General features: G+C 42.4%; 1 protein-coding gene across 2 annotated transcripts in view; it reads left to right on the top strand.

The window, feature by feature from the left end:
• SHPRH (SNF2 histone linker PHD RING helicase) overlaps positions 1–24,316 on the top strand; it is a 425,259-nt gene that overhangs the window by 103,587 nt on the left and 297,356 nt on the right. For both annotated transcript variants that reach the window (XM_029594036.1, XM_029594035.1), the window contains one exon: positions 2,359–2,510. In XM_029594036.1, coding sequence (XP_029449896.1) covers positions 2,359–2,510 — 152 coding nt within the window. The remainder of the gene's footprint in view (positions 1–2,358; positions 2,511–24,316) is intronic.

Below are 24,316 nucleotides of genomic sequence, written 5' to 3'. Positions count from 1 at the left end.
TGCTAAAAGCGGTATTTGCCTCCTGGTAAGTGTGTGTGGGAGGGAATAAATGGCAGGAGTGTTTGTGTGTATGGCAAGCACTCTCCCACTCACTTCATATATCTCATATGATCTTGCTCCCTCTCTACTATCCTCTCCCTTTTCCAAACCTTTCCTGCACCTCCAACCTCACTTCCTTTTCCTCTCACTCACACTCCCCTTCCTTCCTCTCACATGCATCTTCCTGTTCTACTGGCAGGGAATGGAACCCTACTAGCACTTCAGGATTTGATGTGCTGATGCATGTGTCCTCTTCTGGCGATAGGACTTGGGAACCCTTCCGGCACTTCTGCATTCACTGTATTGTCACTCCTGCCACACGTGGCTCAAAAAATTTAAAAGTTAACCTTGCTCCAGGTCAGTCTAGCCTACAGGCAGAGAAAGGTTAGTCTGCAAGCTGTGGTATGGAGACCCCTGTGCTAATGGGAGAGTTGCTAATTAATATCACATTCTCTTCAATTCCAGACTTAACAGCTCAAGGAACATTCGAACTCCGTAAAGCTATTAGGACTTTGTTTCTGGTTCCTCTTCCAGCTACACTTGTTGAGAGTGAGTCAGAGCTCAGCACAAGAGAAAGCTATAGGAGAGCACAGATTTTACTGCCTGGGCCTGCTACCCCTTTGCTTAGCTGGTTAACTTAACTGGATAAGTTTAAATATTACTACTTATCTGGCTAAATAGCTTTCCCCAAAATGCCCATGCCCCATCTACTACTTAGCTGATTAAGTACTTATCTGGCTAAATGGCAATAGCTGAATAGAGCCAGGTATTCAGCCACCGCTACTTTTTAATATTTACATGTTACCACTGTGTCAACTCTTGGCTGGTTTAGGGATTACACATCATTTATACGCTGATGACATTCAATTTCTGGTTCCAATTAAAGATACGATTAACAATACTCTGAAACTAGTTGAGATTTATATTTCTGCAATTAAACAACTACTAACCCATATGAAACTGGTTCTGAACCTAAACAAAACCGAGATCATATTATTAAATAGAAAGGTAAGTTTAAATAACTCTTATTTTTTAAAATGGACTCCACCGAAATTGAATTAGTCACCCACGCACGAGATTTGGGAATAATTATTGATAGTGATCTGAGTATGAGAAAGCATATTAGTAGAAAATAAAAGATGGACATAACAAACTTTTTACTTTAAGATGCTTAAAACCTCTTCTTACTCTTGATAATTTCTGTTCTGTATTAAAGTTATTACTATTTTCAAATTTAGATTTTTGTAACTCCCTTTTACTTGGCCTGCCAGGATGCACTATAAGACAGTTGCAGCTGTTGCAGAATGCGACAATGAGTGTTTTCACTGGAGGTAAAAGGTTTGATCATACTACGCCAGTTTTGAGTTCCCTGCATTGGTTAAAAGTTAAATTCAGAATCAAGTTCAAAGTTCTCTGTCTTTTCATAAATTTATTTATGGCAAAAATACTGAGTGACTCAGTGCTGCACTGCATTTTTATACCCTGCAGAGAAATCTTAGATCCGCTAATAAAGGTCCTTTGGTGGTGCCCTCTGTGCCAACGGCCCCTTAGGGAAGTTAGGAATAGAGTTACATCAATTGCAGGTCCGAAAGTATGGAACATTTTGCCAATAGGTTTGAGAATGGAGGCAGATTTTATAATTTTTAAAAAAACATCTAAAAACATGGCTATTTAAAAAAGCATTTCAGGACAGTGAATAATATGATTGGTCTTTTAATGAACCTGATAAGTGAGGAATTATCTGATTTTATTGTGGCATGGTTTGTTTTATACTGAATATGACAAATGAGGCTCATCTTCGATAGAATTTGTATGTCTTTTAGGGGTTTTTAAAAATAATTTTAACACTTTTTTAACATGTAAATTATCTGTTTTATTACGATATTTATTGTATTTTTTATGTTTGATTTTATTTGTTGAGTTTTGTAAACCGTTGTGATAGAATATGGAACAACTGTATATAAAAATTTTAAATAAAAAATTCTTAACCGGCACATGGCAAATTATCTAGCTGAGTTGCACTGAATATTGACCTTGTTGCGTTTTAATTTCATGATTTGATTTATGATTTATGTTTTCATAATTTATGATTGCCTAGAACTAGTGATAGTGCAGGATACAAATTTTATAATTAAATAATACAGCAGCTTCTCTTTTGAAAGGTTACATCTATTTGATATATGTCAGTAATCTGTTTTGCTCTATTCCTGTTCACATTATGCTAAGGTCTTTGAACTGCAGCCTTTTTCTCAATATGACACTCTTAACTTTGTCGCTTGTTTACTTGCTTGTCTTTAAAATAGTACCTCTGATTTTCAGTATTATTCGTGAGTGCCCAATGGCTGGGCCCGAGCGGCCTGGTGGGATTCTGGCAGATGAAATGGGTCTTGGGAAAACGGTAGAGGTGTTGGCGCTTATTCTCTTGCACACCCGAAAAAATGTTAAACAGGACGCTCTGACATTACCTAAGGGTAAGAGAAATAGGGGATATGGGCAATGTCACTATGTACTAGATCTGATTGTTTTATGTTAGACAGCTGTTTATGGTGATGAGGGGTAGTGGGTGGGCTGTTAACACACACTACAAAGCTGCTATATAAGAAGTAGGTGAAAATAGCTGCATTTCTGACACTAGCTTATCCCACTTAGCTGAGAACAAAATTGTCACCTTCCCTGGTGTACACTGCTGGTGTGAACAAGCATCCAGAAAGTCTGAGCATGTGTGTGTCTGAAGTATTATGATACTAAGTAGGTTCTTCTTGGAATCGATTAAATTATTAATAGTAATCATTTTTGATAGCCTGATTTTCATAGGAATTTGAAAACAGCTTACCATAAAATATTCTTTATAAAGAGAATCTTTTTTTAATAGCAAACTAACCATATTTTTGTAGGTATGCTCTACTAGGAATGCTGCCTTTCAAGCAGCAGAGTAGCAGAAGCAGCTTTTTTTTTTTTTTTTAAGACATTTCAGATGGCAGTTCAAAATCATGTATTGTAGTCCACTTTATTTACCCCACTTTATTTAAATGTGATTTGCACTGCTACTTAATAACTGACTTAACTAGCTTGGTCCTTCCAAATCCTTCATTCTTTGTAATTAGCCTTGTTTTTGTTTTGTTACTATGCTATCTAGTTCAATTGTTCTATTATAAAGCACTGTTGCTATTCGTTATGTTAATTGTAAACCGATATGATGTTACTAAATGAATGTAAATAAAAACTGCAAATAAATAAGTTATCATCCTCCATTTCATTCTGATTTGTATTTTAATACTGGGTGGGTACTAAATGATTTTTAATAAAAAATACATAAATAAATAAATAAAAACTTCTACTACTTAGATGCCATTTCCAGTGTGAACCTCGGTAAGTCAAGTTATTTCTGTACTGATCCTAATCAGAACCCTGTGCAGATATCACACTCTGATTATGTATGGCAAAGCCATACTTAAACTTGATACACAGTGAACATATCTGTAAAGAAATCTACCATATAAATGGGATGGGACCGACGTGCCGCAAATGCGCAGTAGAGAGCAGCTCTACCGCGCATGCGAGCACGTCGGCCAGCGTTGGCCTATTTAAAAAAATGGTGCTGGGAGGACCCGTAGCGGCGGCAAGGACCAGGAGGACCCGGACCGGCAGCGGCGGCGGCGGCGAAGACCCGGACCGGCGGCGGCGCGTGCGCGCACGCACCATCCGAAGAGGTTGTGAATGAGCTGGGAGAGGAGGGGAGGGAAGAGAGAGTGAGGTGAGAATAGAGGTGGGAGGGAGAAGTGGGAGGGGGAAGTGGAAGGGAGGAGGGAGCCGGTGGGAGTCGAGGGGAAGGTGGGCGGTGGCATTGCGGGCTGAGGGGAGACCTGGGGAAGGTGGGGCAGGGGGAATGAGGGAGAGGGGGGATGAGGGAGAGGGAGAATGAGGGAAGGGGGAGGAGGGAGAGGAGGGGAGTGAGAATGAGTGGAAGGGAGAATGAGAGGGAGGGGAGGGGGAGGAGGGAGAGGAGGGGGAGTGAGAATGAGGTGGGAGGAGAGGAGGGGGAGTGAGAATGAGGTGGAAGGGAGAATGAGAGGGAGGGGAAGGTGGAAAGGAGAATGAGGGGAAGCGGAAGGGAGAATGAGGGGAGGGGAGTGGAGGTGGAGGTAGAGGTGGAAGGGAGAGGAGGGAGAGAATGAGGGGGGAGGAAATGGACCGAAATTTTTTTTTAATGTAGCTCGTTGTTACGGGCTTAACGGCTAGTCAACAGATAAGCAAGGCAATGCCATTCAAAGAAATTCAAAATGTTTTCTTTCATAATAACATAATGCTTCAAAGTTTACTAAAAACGAAAAAGTTGCTGGCATTTATTTAAACAGTTTTCTTTAAATAATTTTTTTGAATCATGTGCCTTGTGTTCATATTTCATGGATGTTAAGAGAGTAATTTTGTAACAGCCCACATAGATGTGATGGCAAATATGAACATAAGTTAAATCAGTTTTCAAAGTAAACAAACATGGACGTTCACTTAGAAAAGTATCCCACCAAAGCTATCCGCTCACAATTACCCGTGCTATTATGGCACAGAAATTTTTCATGCATTCTTTTGAAATTGCAAAAGTATGCAAATAAGTGCAAACACTTCCTCAGCCCCATCCCTGGGAACATCTCCTCTCACTCTGAATAAACTTATGCACAGACATGATGTATGCATGTGTTTACTTGCATATTGGGCAGGTAATTTTGTAAACTACTATTTCTGCACATAAAACACTGTTTGATTTAGCCACAGAAGTGCCTTTGAAAATTACCGTGCAGAAGGGTAAGGCATTTCAATGCCTAAAATGGTCTTTTATCCAGGCAAATGACCTGTTGTACAGATAAACGTATGTGTGTATGTCATAAGAAATGCCATACTGTATCAGACCAAGGGTCCATCAAGCCCAGTATGCTGTCTCCAACAGTGGCCAATCCAAATCACAAGTACCTGGCAAGTACCCAAACATTAAATAGATCCCATGCTACTAATTCCGACAACAAGCAGTGGCTGTTCCTAATTGATTAATAACAGTTTATGGATTTCTCCTTCAGGAACTTATCCAAATCTTTTTTTTTAAACCCAGCTACCCTAGCTTCCTTAACCACAGCCCTGGCAACAAATTCCAGAACTTAATTGTGCATTGAGTAAAAAAGAATTTTCTCTGATTCGTTTTAAATGTGCTACTTGCTAACTTAATGGATGCCCCCTAGTCCTTCTATTATTCGAAAGAGTAAATAACTGTTTCACATTTACCCGTTCAAGTCAGTTCATAATTTTGTAGACCTCATGAAAGGATTTGAATGGACAAATGTGAAAAGGTTACCCAGATTGAGCAGAGCAACAGGATTGGGAAGTTTTGAAAATGTGTGTAAAATTTCCTGAAAATTTTTGTGCACATAACAGGTAAGGTTGTGTACAGGTAGTTTTGGTGGGATCATTTTCAAAGCGAACTTACTTGCTTTGAAAATTGGTATAAATTATGCACATATTTCTCCATTGACAAGCAGGACTGAATTATCTATGATGTCATCCGGCAGCACAAAACAGACCTCTCTTTCTCATAGCTAATATTGCTTTTCTTCTACTGATCATGTACAGGAATTCCCATGTGAGCATTACTTGAGCTCCCTCAGCCTTTTTTAATCCGAGCACCAGCAAGGAGTGTACCTCTAGCTCTCTTTTTTTCTATGAAAACCTTCTTAACTTTTTTCTTAAAAGCTGCCTCAGCAGCCCCCAAACAGCATTTTTCACTGCTACTTTTAAAAAAACAAAACAAAACAAACCCCCCCACAGTGAATGGTTTCAAGGATTGGATGGACATAAGCTCTGCTACTACTGCCGGGGGTCCTGACCATGACCAGGCCAAATGTTACAATTGTGGGTGAATGTCCCCATCTACCCAAACATTTAGGGCCTGGTAAATGGAAGAACTGCATACTTCTGTCAGGTGTTGCAGTCTCCTCTTCCCAAAGCGCAGCCTTGTCTGCCTCCCTGGGAATAGAGTTGAGTACTAAGAACATAAGAACTTAAATTTCCATGCTGGGTCAGACCAAGGGTCCATCAAGCCCAGCATCTTGTTTCCAACAGAGGCCAAACCAGGCTACAAGAACCTGGCAAGTACCTAAATACTAAGAAGATCCCATGCTACTGATGCCAGTAATAGCAGAGATCATTCCCTAAATCAACTTGATTAATAGCTGTTAATGGACTTCTCCTCCAAGAACTTATCCAATCCTTTTTTAAACCCAGCTACACTAACTGCACTAACCACATCAACTGGCAACAAATTCCAGAGCTTAATTGTGCGTTGAGTGAAAAAGAATTTCTCCGATTAGACTTAAATGTGCTACTTGCTAACTTCATGGGTTGCCTCCTAGTCCTTCTGTTATCCAAAAGTGTAAATAACTGATTCACATCTACTTGTGCAAGACCTCTCATGATTTTCAAGACCTCTATCATATCCCCCCTCATCCATCTCTTCTTCAAGCTGAACAGCCTTAACCTCTTTAGTCTTTACTCATAGGTGAGCTGTTCCATCCCCTTTATCATTTTGGTCGCCCTTCTCTGTACCTTCTTCAGTACAACTATATCTTTTTTGAGATGCGGTGACCAGAACTGTACACAGTACTCAAGGTGCAGTCTCACCATGGAGCAATACAGAGGCATTATGACATTATCCATTTTATTCACCATTCCCTTCCTAATAATTCTTAATACTCTATTTGCTTTTTTGACTACTGCAGCACACTGAGCCGATGAATTGAATGGATTATCCACTATGATGCCTAGATCTTTGTCCTGGGTGGTAGTTCCTAATATGGAACCTAACATTGTGTAACTACTGCATGGGTTATTTTTCCCTATATGCAACACCTTGCACGTGTCCATATTAAATTTCATTTGCCATTTGGATGCCCAATCTTCCAGTCTTGCAAGGTCGTCCTGCAATTTATCACAATCCGCTTGTGATTTAACTACTCTGAATAATTTTGTATCATCTGCAAATTTGATAACTTCACTCATCCTATTCTTTTCCAGATAATTTATAAATATATTGAAAAGCACCAGTCCAAGTACAGATCCTTGAGGCAGTTCACTGTTTACCCTTTTCCACTGAGAAAATTGACCATTTAATCCTACACTCTGTTGCCTGTCTTTTTAAGCAGTTTGTAATCCACGAAAGGACATCGCTTTCTATCCCATGACCTTTTAGTTTTCTTAGAACCCTCATGAGGGACTTGAATTTGTCAGATGTCTTTTGAAAATCCAAATACACTACATCTACCGGTTTATCTTCATCTTCATGTTTATTAACCCCTTCAGAAAAAATGAAGCAGATTTGTGAGGCAAGACTTCCCTTGGGTAAATCCATGTTGACTGTGTTCCATTAAACCATGTCTTTCTATATGCTCTGTGATTTTGATCTTTAGAATAGTTTCCACTAGTTTCCACTAGTTTTTCTGGCATTGAATTCAGGCTTAATGGTCTATAGTTTCCCGGATCGCCCCTGGAGCCCTTTTAAATATTGGGGTTACATTGGCCACCCTCCAGTCTTCATGTAAAATGGATGATTTTAATGATAGGTTACAAATTTTAACTAATAGATCTGAAATTTTATTTTTGAGTTCCTTTAGAACACTAGGATGCATACCATTCGGTCCAGGTGATTTACTACTCTTTAGTTTGTCAGTCTGGCCTACTACATCTTCCAGATTCTCAGTGATTTGGTTCAGTTCAACTGACTCACCTTTGAAAACCATCTCCGGAACTGGTATCTCCCCAACATCCTCATTAATAAACACAGAAGCAAAGAATTAATTTAGTTTTTCTGTAATGGCCTTATCTTTCATAAGAGCCCCTTTAACCCTTCAGTCATCTAACGGTCCAACCGACTCCCTCACAGGTTCTTGCTTCTGACATATTTAAAAAAGTTTTTATTATGAGTTTTTGCATCTACGGCCAACTTCATTTCAAATTCTTTCTTCGCTTGTCTTATCAATGTTTTATACTTAACTTGACAATGCTTATGCTTTTTCCTATTTTCTTCATATGGATCCTTCTTCTAATTTTTGAAGGATGTTTTTTTTGGCTAAAATAGCCTCTTTTACCTCACCTTTTAACCATGCTGGTAATTGTTTTGCCTTCCTTCCACCTTTCTTAATGCATGGAATACATCTGGATTGCGTGTCTAAGATTGTATTTTTAAACAATGTCCATGTTTGTTGAACACTTTTAACCTTTGCAGCTGTTTTTTCCTATTTCCCTCATTTTATCAAAGTTTCCCTTTTGAAAATTTAGTGTTAGAGCTGTAGATTTACTTATTGTCCACCAAATCCTGCGTTCCACTAAGAATTAAATCTAAACTAGCTCCCTTTCTCGTTTGGTTCCTGAACCAATTGTTCCATGAAGCAGTCGTTTATTATATCCAGGAACTTTGTCTCTAGCATGTCCTGATGTTACATTTACCTAGTCAATATTGGGGTAATTGAAGGCTTCAAAACAGCAAAAAAGGGGGGAACTAAAAAATATTTAAATATAGTAGCTTACAAGAAGGTGTCAGCAAGTCAGACGTTGTGTTTAAACATAAACCAACCAGTCTTCTCAATCTTTCACTTTTTTTTATTTTATTTCAAAAAAAGGTTTTGTATATTTTTGCATATTCCTTTTATTTATCTTTAAAATGAACCAGTTCATTATTTTGAAAATAATGATTCAATTCTTCAAAAGATAATGGCTCAGTCCTCTATCAGAGAAAAGATTTTATATGTTCCAAGAACTGCCTGCTTTTGAAAAATGCCCAAAAACGGCATTTTTTAGGTCCCCCTGTTTTTTTTGCTGTTTTGATGACTTTACTCCCTTGGGTAACTTTCTGACTCTCCTTAAGATTATAGGTAATTGAAATCTCCCATTATTACTGCACTGCCAAATTGGTTAGCTTCCCTGATTTCTCTTAGCATTTTATTATCTATCTGACCATTTTGTCGGTAGTATGCTCCTATCACTATACTCTTACCCAACACACATGGGATTTCTACCCATATAGATTCTACTGAGCATTTAGGCTCTTGTATGATCTTTATTCTGTTGGACTCTACCCTCCAGGACATAAAGTGCCACACTCCCACCAAGTTGATCCTCCCTATCATTGCAATGTAGTTTGTACCCTGATATAGTACTGTCCCATTGGTTATCCTCCTTTCACCAAGTCTCTGAGATGCCAGTTATGTCAATCTCATCATTTACTGCTATACACTCTAACTCTCCCATCTTACTTAGACTTCTGGCATTGGCATACAGACATTTCAAAGTGTGTTTTTGTTTGTATTATCAACCTGCTTTTCAGTTGATAGGGATAATTTGGAAATCTTTAGCTCAGGTGATTTTTTTTTTTACATATAGGCACATGGACTTTGTTTGGTTTTATTGAAACCACTCTGTTGGAATGCCCTAATTCTCCTGTTTCATTTGTAAACTTTTATGGATACATTCCTCCGAACCATGCACTGCTGAGTGACTGTCTGCTTTCCCCCTTGTTCTAGTTTAAAAGCTGCTCTATTTCCTTTTTAAAAGTTAGTGCCAGCAGCTTGGTTCCACTCTGGTTAAGGTGGAGCCCATCCTTTTGGAAAAGTCTCCCCCTTTCTCAAAAGGTTCCCCAGTTCCTTACAAAACCGAATCCCTCTTCCCTGCACCATCATCTCATCCACACATTGAGACTCTAGAGTTCTGCCTGCCTCTGGGGGACCTGCATGTGGAACAGGAAGCATTTTAGAGAATGCCACCCTGGAGGTTCTGGATTTCAGCTTTCTACCTAAAATCCTAAATTTGGCTTCCAGAACCTCTCTCCCACATTTTCCTATGTCATTGGTGCCCACATGTACCACGATAGCCGGCTCCTCCCCAGCACTGTCTATAATCCTATCTAGATGACACATGAGGTTCACCACCTTTGCACCAGGCAGGCAAGTTACCAGGCGGTCCTCACGTCCACAGCACTAGCTTCTCAAAAATATCTCCCCCATTGACAGAATAGGCCAAAACCTCAGAGTTGAGTAAGCAGAAGCAGCATGCATTGAAAAAAAAGAGGCGCAATTCTATGGAGCTGCTGGAGCCGAAGAAGCACTAAATCTCGAGTGTATTAGCACTATCAAAGCATAAGTCCACTCTTAATGCATTACATCCTAGAACGTTGATCCTCAATACCTTATAGAAACATAGAAATGACGGCAGAAGAAGACCAAACGGCCCATCCAGTCTGCCCAGCAAGCTTCACACATTTTTTTCTCTCATACTTATCTGTTTCTCTTAGCTCTTGGTTCTATTTCCCTTCCACCCCCACCATTAATGTAGAAAGCAGTGATGGAGCTGCATCCAAGTGAAATATCTAGCTTGATTAGTTAGGAGTAGTAGGGGTAGTAACCGCCGCAATAAGCAAGCTACACCCATGCTTATTTGTTTTACCCAGACTATGTTATACAGCCCTTATTGGTTGTTTTTCTTCTCCCCTGCCGTTGAAGCAGGGAGCTATGCTGGATATGCTTGAAGTATCAGTTTATTCTTCTCCCATGCTGTTGAAGCAGAGAGCCATGCTGGATATGCATCGAAAGTGAAGTATCAGGCACATTTGGTTTGGGGTAGTAACCGCCGTAACAAGCCAGCTACTCCCAGCTTTGTGAGTGTGAACCCTTTTTTCTTCTCCCCTGCCGTTGAAGCAGAGAGCTCTGCTGGATGTGTGTAGTATCAGTTTTTATTCTCCCCTGCCGTTGAAGCAGAGAACTATGCTGTATATGCATAGAAATTGAAGTATCAGGCTTATTTGGTTTGGGGTAGTAACCGCTGTAACAAGCCAGCTACTCCCCTCTTTGTGAGTGCAAATCCTTTATTCCACATTTCCTCTTGCTGTTGAAGCTAGAACGATGTTGGAGTCACAGTAAGCATGTGTACGTTTATTGAATAAGGGTATTGTCTCCAGGCAGTAGCCATCATTCTGGCGAGTCACCCACTCTTCATTGGCGGCCTCTTGACTTTATGGATCCACAGTGTTTGTCCCACGCCCCTTTGAAGTCCTTCACAGTTCTGGTCTTCACCACATCCTCGGCCATGTTAGCCACGCCCATATGCGCGCATGGACTGCCCGGACTCATGTAGGGCCAATGGCGGGCTCCGCGGCGCGTGCTGATTGATCCCTCGATATAAGGAAGTTTCTGTCTCTGCTTCCTTGCCTTGGCAATCAGGTCGGTTTGTTCTAAGATTGCCTCTGCGCTTGTACCTTTTCCTGCTTGTTCCTAGTCTCGTTCCAGGATCCTTCTGTTCCAGTTCTGTTCCTGACTTGTTCCTGCATCCTAGCTCCTGTGTCCTGCTTGTTCCTGTGTTCGTCTCTGTCTACCCAGGTAGTACCCTCGGACTGTCTTACTGGTATTGACCTCAGCTTGCTCTTGACCTGCCTGCCGCCTGCCTCAGACCTCAGCTTGCCCTTGACCTCGTCTGACCTCCGGTACCTGACCCCTGCTTTTCTGACCATTTCTCGGACTGACCTCTGGATCTTGACCTTTGCCTGCCTGACCTCGTCTCCGGATTCATGCTCTGTTCCTCGTCTTGTCATCACCAACTCTGTTCTGGTTCTCCTTGCTCCAACCAGCAGCCACCTTTGAACCCGATCACACCCCCTCCCCCCCTGTCTCCGTGGGCACGCCAAACTTTCATTCTCTCAGGAGACCCTGCGAGACCCAGCTAAGTCCAAGCGGCCCGGGTCCCTATGGGTTCCTCCCAGGGGGACCTCGGGCTTCCAGTGTTGAAGCTCTTCCCAGCTTCTGTTCCCTTTCAGGAGGCGTTCCATCTCTGCCCCAGGACAATGGTCCACCCCTGAGCGCAACAGGTTGCCAAGGCCACGGACTCGGCGGAGTCTCCCACCCCCAGGGCCCTACCAGGACTGGCCGCCACAGTGAAACAACACCATCAAGCTTTAGAGACGCTGGCCTCTTCGGTTGAAAAACTGCGCTCTCAACTACAAGATACAGCAATGGCCAACCCGGTGGGCCTCTCAGCCACAATGCTTCCCAAAGCATCACTGGCACTTCCTGCATCCCCCCAAGTATAATGGGGATCCATGCTCCTGTCGTGGCTTCCTTAATCAGTGCTTTATGCAATTTGCGCTACAACCCTCATTGTTTTTGAAGGAGATCACTAAAGTCACCTTCATTCTGTCTTGTTTAGAAAGACTCTGGCATGGGCCTCTCCCTTATGGGAACGTTCTGATCCCATCCTCTCCAAGCTATCTGACTTCATTGCCCTCTTCAAGCAAACCTTCAGAAACGAAGGTCGTATAGCTATCGCTAGTCATAGCTTACTCCATCTCCGTCAAGGGTCAAGGACCCTCTCCGAATACACAGTGGAATTTCGGACCTTGGCCACAGAACTTGGGTGGCAAGAAGATTGTCTGCAAGTCATCTTCCTAGATGGACTCTCCTGTGCTCTGAAAGATGAGCTCTCTGTCCGTGAGACTCCCATGTCTCTAGAAGACTTGATCTCCTTTGCCGGGAGGATTGATCATCGCCTCTGGCAAAGGCGCCCAGAAGTAAAGACTCCACGCCCTCCTCCAGTATGCCCCACAAGTGCACCCTGCACTCCAGCTAAGACTCCTGCACCATCACCTTCCTCCATGGTAGCACCTATGGAAGTGAATCATGGGCGATTGTCTCCGACCGAAAATCTCCGTCTGCGAAAGGAGGGCTCTGCCTTTACTGTGGCACTTCTGGACATCGTCTGCAGTTTTGCCCTGTCCATCCAGGAAACTGCAACGCCTGAGCCCAGCGGGGGTCCCAAGCTTGGGCGCAACTGTTTCTGGCCCTCAACTCTTGCTTCCTGTATCCCTGGGCATCAAGGCCCACACCTTTGCGACCACTGCTCTCATCGATACCGGAGCAAGAGGTAGCTTCATTACGGACGACATCGTCAAACTCTTGAAAATACCTCTCCAACCCCTAGAGGTGAGTCTTCGTATTGCCTCCATCCAGGGGAAACATCTTCCAGGTCTCATTACTCACCAGACAGTGGCTATCCATCTCACTGTAGGTACCTTCCATGAGGAAGAGACATCTTTCTATGTCCTAAAACGCTCAACTCATCCGGTAATCCTGGGGTTACCCTGGCTCCAGGTCCATGAACCCCAGTTCGAGGCCCAAAATGCCAAAAGACTTGTCTGCACCCGGTATCCCCCGTGATACCCGTCTTGAAAACAGTTACCCTTCCAGGGTTACCTCCCCAGTATTCTGACTTCTGCGATGTGTTCTCTAAGCAGAAAGCGGATACCTTGCCTCCATTACACAAGTTCAACTGTCCTATTGAACTTCTGCCGGGCACTACGCCTCCCAAAGGCAGAACCTATCCATTGTCCCAGCCTGAGACTCAGGCTATATCGGAATATATTAAAGAGAATCTAGAGAAAGGCTTTATCCGTCCATCTGATTCCCCCGCAGGAGCAGGGTTCTTCTTCGTGAAGAAAAAGGACAGTGGACTACGTCCCTGTATCGATTACATTTATTTATTTAAAAGAATTTATATACCACTTTATAAAATTAGTTTTTGTCAAAGTGGTTTACATTAGGAAAAAAAAATAATAAAAAAAATAAAAAGAAAAAGGTAATGAATAAATAAAATTAAAAGTACATAAAATTACTTAGTAGCTGGAAGAAATTCCAGCTAGAAATAAACAAGTATTTACTAAAGTAAATAAAAATAAAACTGTTGCCGTGGAACTTTACTAATAATATGGGAGGAAGGGAAGAAGGTAGAGAAGTGACAAAGTGAGTCCGTAAGCTAGGGAACAGATGGGAAACAAAAGGAAGGGAGGGGAAACGAGATGAAAATGAAATGAAAAATATGATGGTGACTGTAAATGAAGTGGTGGAGAGGAGTTTATGTTTGTTCTGGAGTAAGTGTTTTAAATGCTAATTGAAAAAGATGGGTTTTGAGTGATTTTTTGAAATGGGAAGGATTTGAAATTAAACGAAGAGGGTTGGGAAGGGAATTCCATAAAATGGGTCCAGCTACCGAGAAAGCTCGTTTTCGGGTGACTTCTAGCCTTGCTAATTTAGGAGAGGGGATATCTAGAAGATTTTGGGTAAGTGAACGTAGATGACGGGTAGGTTTGTAGATCCGCAATGATGAGCAAAGCCAGATGGAGGTTGGGTTATGGATCAAGCCATGTATAATAGACAAAATTTTAAATTGAATCCTAAATTTTACTGGGAGCCAGTGTAAGGATTGAAGGATTGGGGAGATATGGCTGTGTAAAGGGGTCCTGGTTAATATTCGGGCGGCACTATTTTGAATCAATTGGAGGGGATGTAGAGAGGAATCAGGTAGTCCTAGATAGAGTGCATTGCAATAATCTAATCCGGAAAATACTAGTGATTGAAGGATGGTTCTATAGTCACGGTAAAAAAGTAATGGTCGAAGATGTTTTAAAAGTCGTAGTTTGTAGAAGGATTTTTTGGTGAGTGAAGAGATTTGTTGTTTCATGGAGAGATCTGAATTAATAATTATGCCTAGATTAGTGGCATAACGAGTTATGGGGATAGATATATTATTTATTGTCAACTGTGTAGGTGGACCTATTGAGGAATCTGTAATGGAGGAGAGATGTATGATTTCTGTTTTTGAAGAATTTAATTTTAGACGGTTGTGAGAAAGCCATGAATTTATAGTAGAGAGATAAAGAGAGACCAGAGCTAGTGTTACAGACCAGGATGTTTTGTATGGGACATAGAACTGAATATCATCTGCATAAATTTTGAATTGTAAATTTAGAGAAGATAGAATATTACATAGAGGAAGAAGATATATGTTAAACAAAATAGGAGATAATGATGAGCCTTGAGGGACGCCAGAATTAATAATATAAGAAGTGGAAGTGTGTTGATTAAAGTTGACTTGCTGAGGGCGGTCTAAAAGAAATGATGAAAACCAGTTTAGAACTGTACCTGTGATGCCAATGGATTTTAAACCGGGTTTCAACGTGATAAGTCGTAAGGATCGATACCCGCTACCCCTCATTAGCGAACTGTTTGATTGCCTTGAAGGGGCACGAATCGTTTCCAAACTGGACCTGAGAGGTGCGTACAGCTTGGTATGCATCCAACCTGATGACATTTGGAAGATGGCGTTTAATACCAGAGACAGCCACTACGAATACGTGGTAATGCCTTTTGGACTGTGTAACGCTCCAGCCGTCTTTCAACGCCTCATGAATGAAATCTTCTGAGATCTCCTGTACAATTTTGTAGTCGTATACCTTGATGACATTCTGATCTTCTCTAAGGACATGGAATCCCACCGTGAACACGTCCGCATTTTCCTCCAACGTCCGTACACAAAACTGGAAAAAAATCTGTTTGAGTGGAATCGCTTACCCTTTCTGGGATACATCATCTCTGATCGTGGATTCTCAATGGACCCGGAAAGACTTCAGGGAATCCGCGACTGGCGTCAGCCAGTAGGCCTTCGAACGTTGCAACACTTTCTAGGCCTCACCAATTATTACTGGAGCTTCATTGCGAATTACTCTTCCATAGTTGCCCCACTTACTGCTATGACTAGGAAAGGGGTCAACACCCGAGTTTGGACACCCAAAGCAATTGCTCCCTTTCAGAGGATTAAAGAAGCCTTCAGCTCTGGCCTTTGTCTCTTTTATCCGGATCCCAAACGTCCCTTTGCTGTGGAGGTCGACGCCTCAGCTATTGGCGCCAGAGCCGTTCTGAGTCAACACACCCCCACGAGCAAGCTAACTCCCTGCTCGTTCTACTCTCATAAGTTTTCCCCCACGGAACAGCGTTACACCGTGGGTGACCGCAAACTCCTTGCGGTCAAACTAGCACTTCAAGAGTGGCACCCTTGGTTAGAAGGGGTGCAACATAAGTTTACCATCTTCACTGACCACAAGAACCTCGAACATCTCAAAGAGGCTCAATGTTTGAACCCCCATCCCCTGTGCTTTCGTTCTGGTTCCAAGAACTTGCGCACTGATACGCTGTCCATATCATTCGAGCCTGAGGACATCCCGGAAGTTCCTAGCTTCATTATCGACCCTGCTTGTATTTCCCTTGCTGCGACTACCACAGTCCCTGTTGGGAAGACCGTCTTTCCCCGCCTGCTACGTGAACGTGTCTTAAAGTGGGCCCACGACTCCGTGCCAGGACACTGGAAATGCTGCGAAGGCACTGTTGGTGGCTTACTATGGTGCAAGATTCACGAAACTACATGGACTCATGTCCCACTTGCACCCAGCAAAAGCCACCAAGCCTTGGGGCTTGCTCCAGCCTCTCCCAGCACCTTCCGAGCCATGGTCCAGCACTTCTATGGACTTTATTACTTATCTACCTCCTTCCCAGAATAACACGGTGATTTGGGTCGTCATCGCCCGCTTCTCGAATATGGGTCACTTTACCCCTTGCCGGGCCTTCCTTTAGCCCTGGAACTGGCATAGCTCTTCCTGAAGAACATCTTTCCCTTCCACGGACTCCCCAACGAGATTGTATCTGATCGGGGATCACAGTTTGCCGCCAAGTATTGGCGTTCTTTGTGTCTAAAGTTTGTTATTTCCCTGAGTTATACGTCAGCCTACCATCCCCAGGCCAATGGGTAGACCGAAAGGACCAATCGGACCTTGAAGACATTCCTGCTTTCCTATGTAAATGATCAGCAAAACAATTGGTTGGATCTTCTTCCCTGGGCTGAGCTGTCGCACAATACCCATGTCACAGCAGCCACTGACACATCCCCATTTGCAGTAGTCTTCGGACGACAGCCCCGATTGCCTCTTCCTGTTCCTCTGATGGTTCTGTTTCCAGCGGCTCAATCCATGACTCAAACCATTCACCAAGTGTGGACCCGGTTAAAAGAAAGAGTTTCACGAGCTACTGAACATGCCAAGCGCACTTCTGATCTTCATACATGACCCGCTCCACTCTTTCAACCTGGCCAGAAAGTGTGGCTGAGTGCTCGACACATTTGACTGAGACTTCCCTTTCACTGCCTGGCTCTGAAATACATCGGAGCATTTCCTGTGATCCGAAGAGTGAGAGCTGTCTCATATCAACTCCAGCTACCTCGTTCATTGGGTATCCACAACATGTTTCATGTGTCACTGTTGAAGCCGTTGGTCCTCTCCTGGCCCTCACGCAAAGACCCTCCTGCTCCGCGTATCTCTACAGAACCTGACACTGCTCTCCAGGTAAGAGAAGTCCTCGACGTCCGGCGACGCCGAGGCAAGTGGGAATACCTCTTAGCCTGGGAGGGCCATGGGGCTGAGGAGAATTCGTGGGAACCCTCCCAAAACATCCTTGATAAGGATCTTCTGAGGACCTTCCATATATTGTACCCTGAGAAACCACAGCCGCGTAGGGGGAGGCCTAGAAGGGGGGTACTGTTACGCGCCCCACCCGCGGCCGTCCCGCGTGCAGTAGTTGCCAATCCTGCCAGGCTCCGGCGTCCCGCGGCGGCGGTCGCCGGGCCTTCCACTGTGCACCAGGCCTCACGCTGAGGCTTGGCATCCTTGGCCATGTTAGCCACGCCCATACGCGCGTTTGCGCGCGGACTGCCCAGATTCATGTAGGGCCAAGGGTAAGCCCTAGCTCCGGGGTGCACTCTGATTGATCCCTCGATATAAGGAAGTTCCTGTCTCTGCTTCCTTGCCTTGGCAATCGGGTCGGATTGTTCTAAGATTGCCTCTGTGCTTGTACCTGTTCCTGCTTGTTCCTAGTCTCGTTCCAGGATCCTTCTGTTCCAGTGATGTTCCTGACTTGTTCCTGCATCCTAGCTCCTGTGTCCTGCTTGTTCCTGTGTTCGTCTGTCTTGTCTACCCAGGTAGTACCCTCGGACTGTCTTATGGTACTGACCTCAGCTTGCTCTTGACCTGCCTGCCTGCCTGCCTGCCACCTGTTCAAGACCTCAGCCTGCCCTTGACCTCGTCTGACCTCCATTACCAGGCCCCTGCTTTGCTGACTATTCCTCGGACTGATCTCTGGATCTTGACCTTTGCCTGCCTGACCTTGTCTCCAGATTCTGGCTCTGTTCCTCACCTTGTCATCACCAACTCTGTTCTGGTTCTCCTTGCTCCAGCCAACAGCCACCTTTGAACCTGATCGCGCTCTCCCTGTCTCCGTGGGCACGCCGGACTTTCATTCTCTGAGGAGACCCTGCGAGGCCCACCTAAGTCCAAGCGGCCTGGTCCCTACAGGCTCCTCCCGGGGGGGACCTCCGGCTTCCAGTGGTGAAGCTCTTCCCAGCGTCTGTCTCCTCCAGTGCTCTGCCCCTAGGGGCAGTTACCTCCTGTTCCCTTTCAGGAGGCGTTCCATCTCTGCCCCAGGACAAGTGTCCAACCCCGAGCGCAACACATATGCTTTGGAAGTTATTAAAAATGAATTCCCGCCACACAATTCTCCCCTTCATCCAGAGTGGGATGTGAGCTATGGATCTAAAGAATGCTTATGCTTATATTCCCATCCAATGCTTCCACTGACATTACCTGTGCTTTATAATGGACTGTTCCCTATATCAGCACATAGTGCTCCCCTTCGGCCTCTCAGCAGCACCAAGGGTCTTCACCGTGTGTGGCTGTAGTAGCAGCACATCTGCGATGACAAGGCTTCCGAGCCTTCACTTACCTAGGCTTGTGATGGCAAATTCCTAGGAAGGTGTAGTAACCTTACTGCAAAAATCAATATAACTGCAACAATTGCTAGTTCCTGGTGAATTTTGAGAAATTTAGTCTAATTTTCTCTCAGAAAATCAAATTATTGGAGTGTGTATACACTCTTAGATTCTTTGTATACAGACTGTTGAACATGTATCTGTCAATGGCCAGAGAAGTTCTGGTTGTTCTTGGCCACATGATAGCTTTGATTCACATAGATTCACTAACCTGCCTTTATATATGGCACCTGCAGTGGGGCTTTGCTCCCAGTGAAAGCTGACAACAAAAGTGGAAATTCCAGAAGAAATGAAACAGGAACTGTGCTGGTGGCTAGACCTCCTACTTTTACTTCACTTTATTTTCAGAGGTGACCCTTCCGGCAAGCAACTACTTATTACTGCCATTAGTAGCATAGGATTTATTTACTGTTTGGGTACTTGTTATCACTGTTAGAAGCAGAATGCTGGGCTTGATGGACCCTTTGTCTGACCCAATATAGCAATATACTTGTCCTTCAGGAGGGATCACCATTCCGCCTACTCTCTCACCAAGTTACGTTGGCGACTGATACCTCCATAAAGAGTTTGTCGACACAGAGCTCTTGCAAACTTAAGGAACTTGGTCAGTCATAGAAAGACAATTTCCTAGAATTGCAAGCAACCAGATATGCTCTTAACAATTTTCACTCACCTCTTCCAAGGAAAGTGCATTCTTATGCAAACCCACACCAAGAAGCCATGTTCTATATGAACAAGTAGGGAGGCACAGGATCATGGACTCTCTGTCAATAAAGATATGGGAATGGGCATGCAAAAATCAATCTGTTCTGCAAGTGATCTACCTTCTAAGAGTCTGCAACATGTTGGCGGATCTCCTCAGCAGAATTTTTATTCCACACAAATGGTCTCTGTGTAGCAATCATTAGCCAATAGACTGTTCAACCTATGGTGTATTCCAGCAATCAACTCCTTTTTGTGTGAGGAAAAAAAAAAGAAAATGGTAAAAGGTTTACTCCATTCTTCCCAGCAAACTCAGATCCGCTCAGGATGAATTTGAATTTATTAAAATTTATCACCTGCCTCTTCACAAAGGTTTGAGGCGGATTACAAAGCAGAAGTATACATAAAATTAACATACCTAAACACACACAGGCCGATGCAGTAAGACTTGTGCTCAAAATGGGCACTAGTATTGAGCTCCCATTGTCCTAATGCATGCGCAGTCACATCCTCTGGGCAGCTGTTGCAGTATTTAAATGAGCGGCAGCATTAAAAAGGATATGCTAAGGGAGAATTGTGTGTCTGTACCGCTCAAAATAGTTTATTGCAATGGGCCGTTTTGATCCTGCTTCTTTGCTGAAGTGTATTATATTAGGTGACCCTTGCTATGGGTGTTTAAATTGTGCGGCCTTAAGAAAAATGGGTTTCTTTTTATTTTGGTTTTCCATAAATGTGTTATTGATTTTAAATATGCCAATTGCAAATCACAAAATATGTAAAGATAAATATAAACAATATTCTTATACATGGCAACCCTTCCAAAGAATCTTCCCTCCCTCCCTTTCCCCCACTCCCACCCATAGTGAGAAGCAAAGCAACAGAGTCAAATATCATCAAACATGCCACAGAGCCTAATTGGACCCCAGTAGAAAAAAACAATCAAATAAACTTAGTTCAGTTGTGATAACAGAGATATTCCATTAGCTGGATATGAAATAAAAGAGCAACAAATAGTTAAATAATGCACATTTGGTCATTCAGAAATCTCTCCTAGAATTTGTTGCCAGAGGATGTGGTTAGTGCAGTTAGTATAGCTGTGTTTAACAAAGGATTGGATAAGTTCTTGGAGGAGAAGTCCATTACCTGCTATTAATTAAGTTGACTTAGAAAATAGCCACTGCTATTTCTAGCAACAGTAACATGGAATAGACTTAGTTTTCGGGTACTTGCCAGGTTCTTATGGCCTGGACTGGCCACTGTTGGAAACAGGATGCTGGGCTTGATAGACCCTTGGTCTGACCCAGTATGGCATGTTCTTAAGATAATTCAAAATCGAATTATATCTCGAATACCTTTCGGTAGATTCTCTATATATCCTCCCCATATTTCCGTGAACTTCTGAGAACCTTTCACCTCTCTGGCCCAAATCTTATAATCTATCAACATTAAATCCATTATACCTGCTGATCACTGCCCTATAGTAGGAGCTTTTGGCAGAAACCAGTTAACCAAGATGCATTTTTTTGCACTTGCCAGTGCTTTGTAGAGAAACCTCTTATGCTTATTAAGTAAGGGTGAGGCTTCAGATGGTATGCCAAATAAACATAATTGGGCATGTTAAATGAGTTACTACCCATGCATTTAATTATGTCTTGCCAAACATGTTCCCAAAAAGTTTGTATTTCCGAGCATTCCCATAAATTGTGAAATAATGTAGTTTCTTTTTGATCATCAATATACATTTAATTTTCTCCACTGCAAGCAGTAAATTAGAGTCACAACATTACTAAGGAGTAGTTGACTTTACTCCACCTCCAGGGCTGGAGTTAAATTCTCTAATTAAAAAGTATGCGTTGTATATCCAGTGCTTTCCTGCATCTGGCAGTAATAGCTAATGTTCTCATATACATCGAATTTACATGTGATGGGTGCTACATGCCCAAAACGCATACCCAACTGCGAGTAGAGCTGTGCGCTAGACTGGATGATTCTTATTGCATCAACCTGTCAGTAAAACATATGGGAGGAAACCTTCTAACTAATTAGAGCTGCAGTTACAATTGCATTCATCTTTTATTATCAATATAATACTTCAACTAATATTTCCTAGTTATTTACTGATTACCAGTCCTCTTCCCGAGACCACTTCTTATTCTAATTTATATAGTTTAACTCTCTTTTTATTATGTTTTAACCATTATATTTTTACATTCAATTTTAATTATGTATATCTTGCATGTAAAGCTGAACAAATAGCCAATACAAATTTGTAATCACCACAATATCCAGACGCAATAGTTAGAAATCAGAGAGAACTTATATTTTCATGACCTTCATAATAGGCATCATCGTAATTGCTTTCGCGTGTATAAACTCTGCCTTATATTTAATCATTTGGTCATTTCAGTCCTGGTTTAAACTGAAATTTGACTTGCATATTTTTTTTAAGAATTTTATCTTGCACTTAAAATTTAAATGTCTTTTCTTAAAATAGATTGTGCTGAAATGCTGCACTTATCTTTGAACATCTTTTTGCTTCATCCGCATTCATAGTTGTCTTGCTGTGATCCACAAGAAACAGATGACCCAACACTGGACCGTGTTTCGGACTGCTGTTGAAAATCTTCAGTCCTTTGTCAAGGGTGATTAATTCTGCGTCAAAAACACCACATTTCCATGAACATACTACTTGGTTTTAATAAATGATACAATAAAATTGGACTACAGTTCTTCCACCACCTTTCACAGTATCTTTATGTACTCACATTTCTTCATTCATTTTGAATTACTCCAGCACAATGGCGACCCGGCGTTTTTTATATATACTTGACATCCGGAACCCTCTTAAATACTAAGAGATACTCAAGTTCCGCCTAGTATGCAAATTCAATCACTGACGTTGTGCTGACGTTTGGTCTATTACATGAGAGAATACCATTCAATAGAGGCATTTAAGCCACTCGGAGTGACTGTATTAAGCCTAAATATCCACTGTTGTTCCTTTAAGTTGAGCGTTTTATTTATGTCTCCCCCACGTGGATGTACATACACTTTTTCAAGAATCCTCCAACGTAAATCATTGAACTCATGATTACATTCTTTACAGTGTAACACTAGGGGGGCTGTTACTTTTTCGGTGGTAATGCAGCTCCTGTGTTCGATTAAACGTGTGCGAATCATTCTTTTTGTCCTGCCCACATAATATAACTTACACGGACATTCAATTAAATATATCACATGTGTGGATTTGCAATCGGTGTAAAGCTGCAAGGAATGTTTATACCCATTCGCATCTGACCATGTTTCCCCAGTAATGACCTGTTTACACACTGAACATCCTGTACATGGCCAATTACCATGAGGTAAATTAGGATTTTCCAACTGCGGATCCTGTAAGAATGAGTGTATAATAATATCTCCTATATTATGGCCACGGCTATAAGCGACAATGGGGCGAACTTCAAATAATGATGCATGCGGTCTTAATACAGTCCAATGTTGAAAAATAGATGCTGCAATTGCACCAGCTTTATCTGAAAAGGGTATTGAACAGACTAAAGGGGACTTATTATCTTCTTGCTTCTCTAACAATAACCAGCATCGTGCTACATTTGTAGCTCGTTTCCAAGCTTTCTTGATATGATGGCTAGGATATCCCCTTTGTAACAGTCTTTTTGCTAATATTCCCGCTTGTACTTGAAAATCATCTTTGTTGCTACATAGGCGTTTAAGCTGCAAAAATTGTCCAATAGGCAAGTTTTTCCGTAAATGATAAGGGTGGAAACTGGAAAAGTGCAGAAGGGTATTTTTTTCACAAGGTTTCCGATACAGAGAAGTGACCATTTTATTCGCCACTTTTTGAATATGTATATCAAGGAAATCTATATGAGAATGATGGAATTCAATCGTGAACTTTAAATTGTTATCAAGCGTGTTAATCCATCTATGGAATTCTAATAGTTCTTCCAAACTTCCATGCCACAAAAAGAAAATATCATCTATATAACGAGTGTAATGAGAAATATTTTGAAACTCTACAGCATTGTACAAATTTTTTTTTTCAAAATTAGCAACATATAAATTAGCCAAGCTACTATGGCCCCCAGCTTGGCTAATTTATATGTTGCCGTTGAAGCAGAGAGCTATGCTGGATATGCGTGAAGTATCAGTTTTTCTTCTCCTTTGCCATTGAAGCAGAGAGCTATGCTGGATAAGCGTGAACTATTAGTTTTACTTCTCCCCTGCCGTTGAAGCAGAGAGCTATGCTGGATATGCATTGAAAGTGAAGTATGCATTGAAAGCCACATTAACTATCAACAATATTGAATAAGCCTAATAATTGGTAATACCTATAGCCTATGAACTCTCCATTAATTTTACATACTCTTACCCACCCATTTTCTTTTTGTTTGTTTGTTTTTTTTTTAATTTGGAGATGGCAGCCCTCCATCCTTCCTCTCCGTGAAGGTGGAACACCACCCACTGGCCACTGGCATCCCGCTCTGTGAATGCCTCTGTGGCTACTGCCGCTCCGTGCAGTGTTTTGCTGCCTCCTCTTTATATACGTCCTCTAGACCTGAATGATCCACAATGTTTATCCCACGCCCCTTTGAAGTCCTTCACAGTTTTGGACTTCACCACTTCCTCCGGAAAGGCATTCCAGGCATCCACCACTCTCTCCTTGAAGAAATACTTCCTGACATTGGTTCTTAGTCTTCCTCCCTGGAGCCTCAGCTCGTGACCCCTGGTTCTGCTGATTTTTTTCTGACGGAAAAGGTTTGTCGTTGTCTTTGGATCGTTAAAGTTTTTCAAGTATCTGAAGGTCTGAATCATATCACCCGTGCTCCTTCTT

This window comes from Rhinatrema bivittatum, chromosome 3 (assembly GCF_901001135.1).
Source record: "Rhinatrema bivittatum chromosome 3, aRhiBiv1.1, whole genome shotgun sequence".
Taxonomy (NCBI): domain Eukaryota; kingdom Metazoa; phylum Chordata; class Amphibia; order Gymnophiona; family Rhinatrematidae; genus Rhinatrema; species Rhinatrema bivittatum.
Note: the sequence above shows the minus strand (reverse complement) of the source record. Positions and strands in the feature narration are given on the sequence as shown.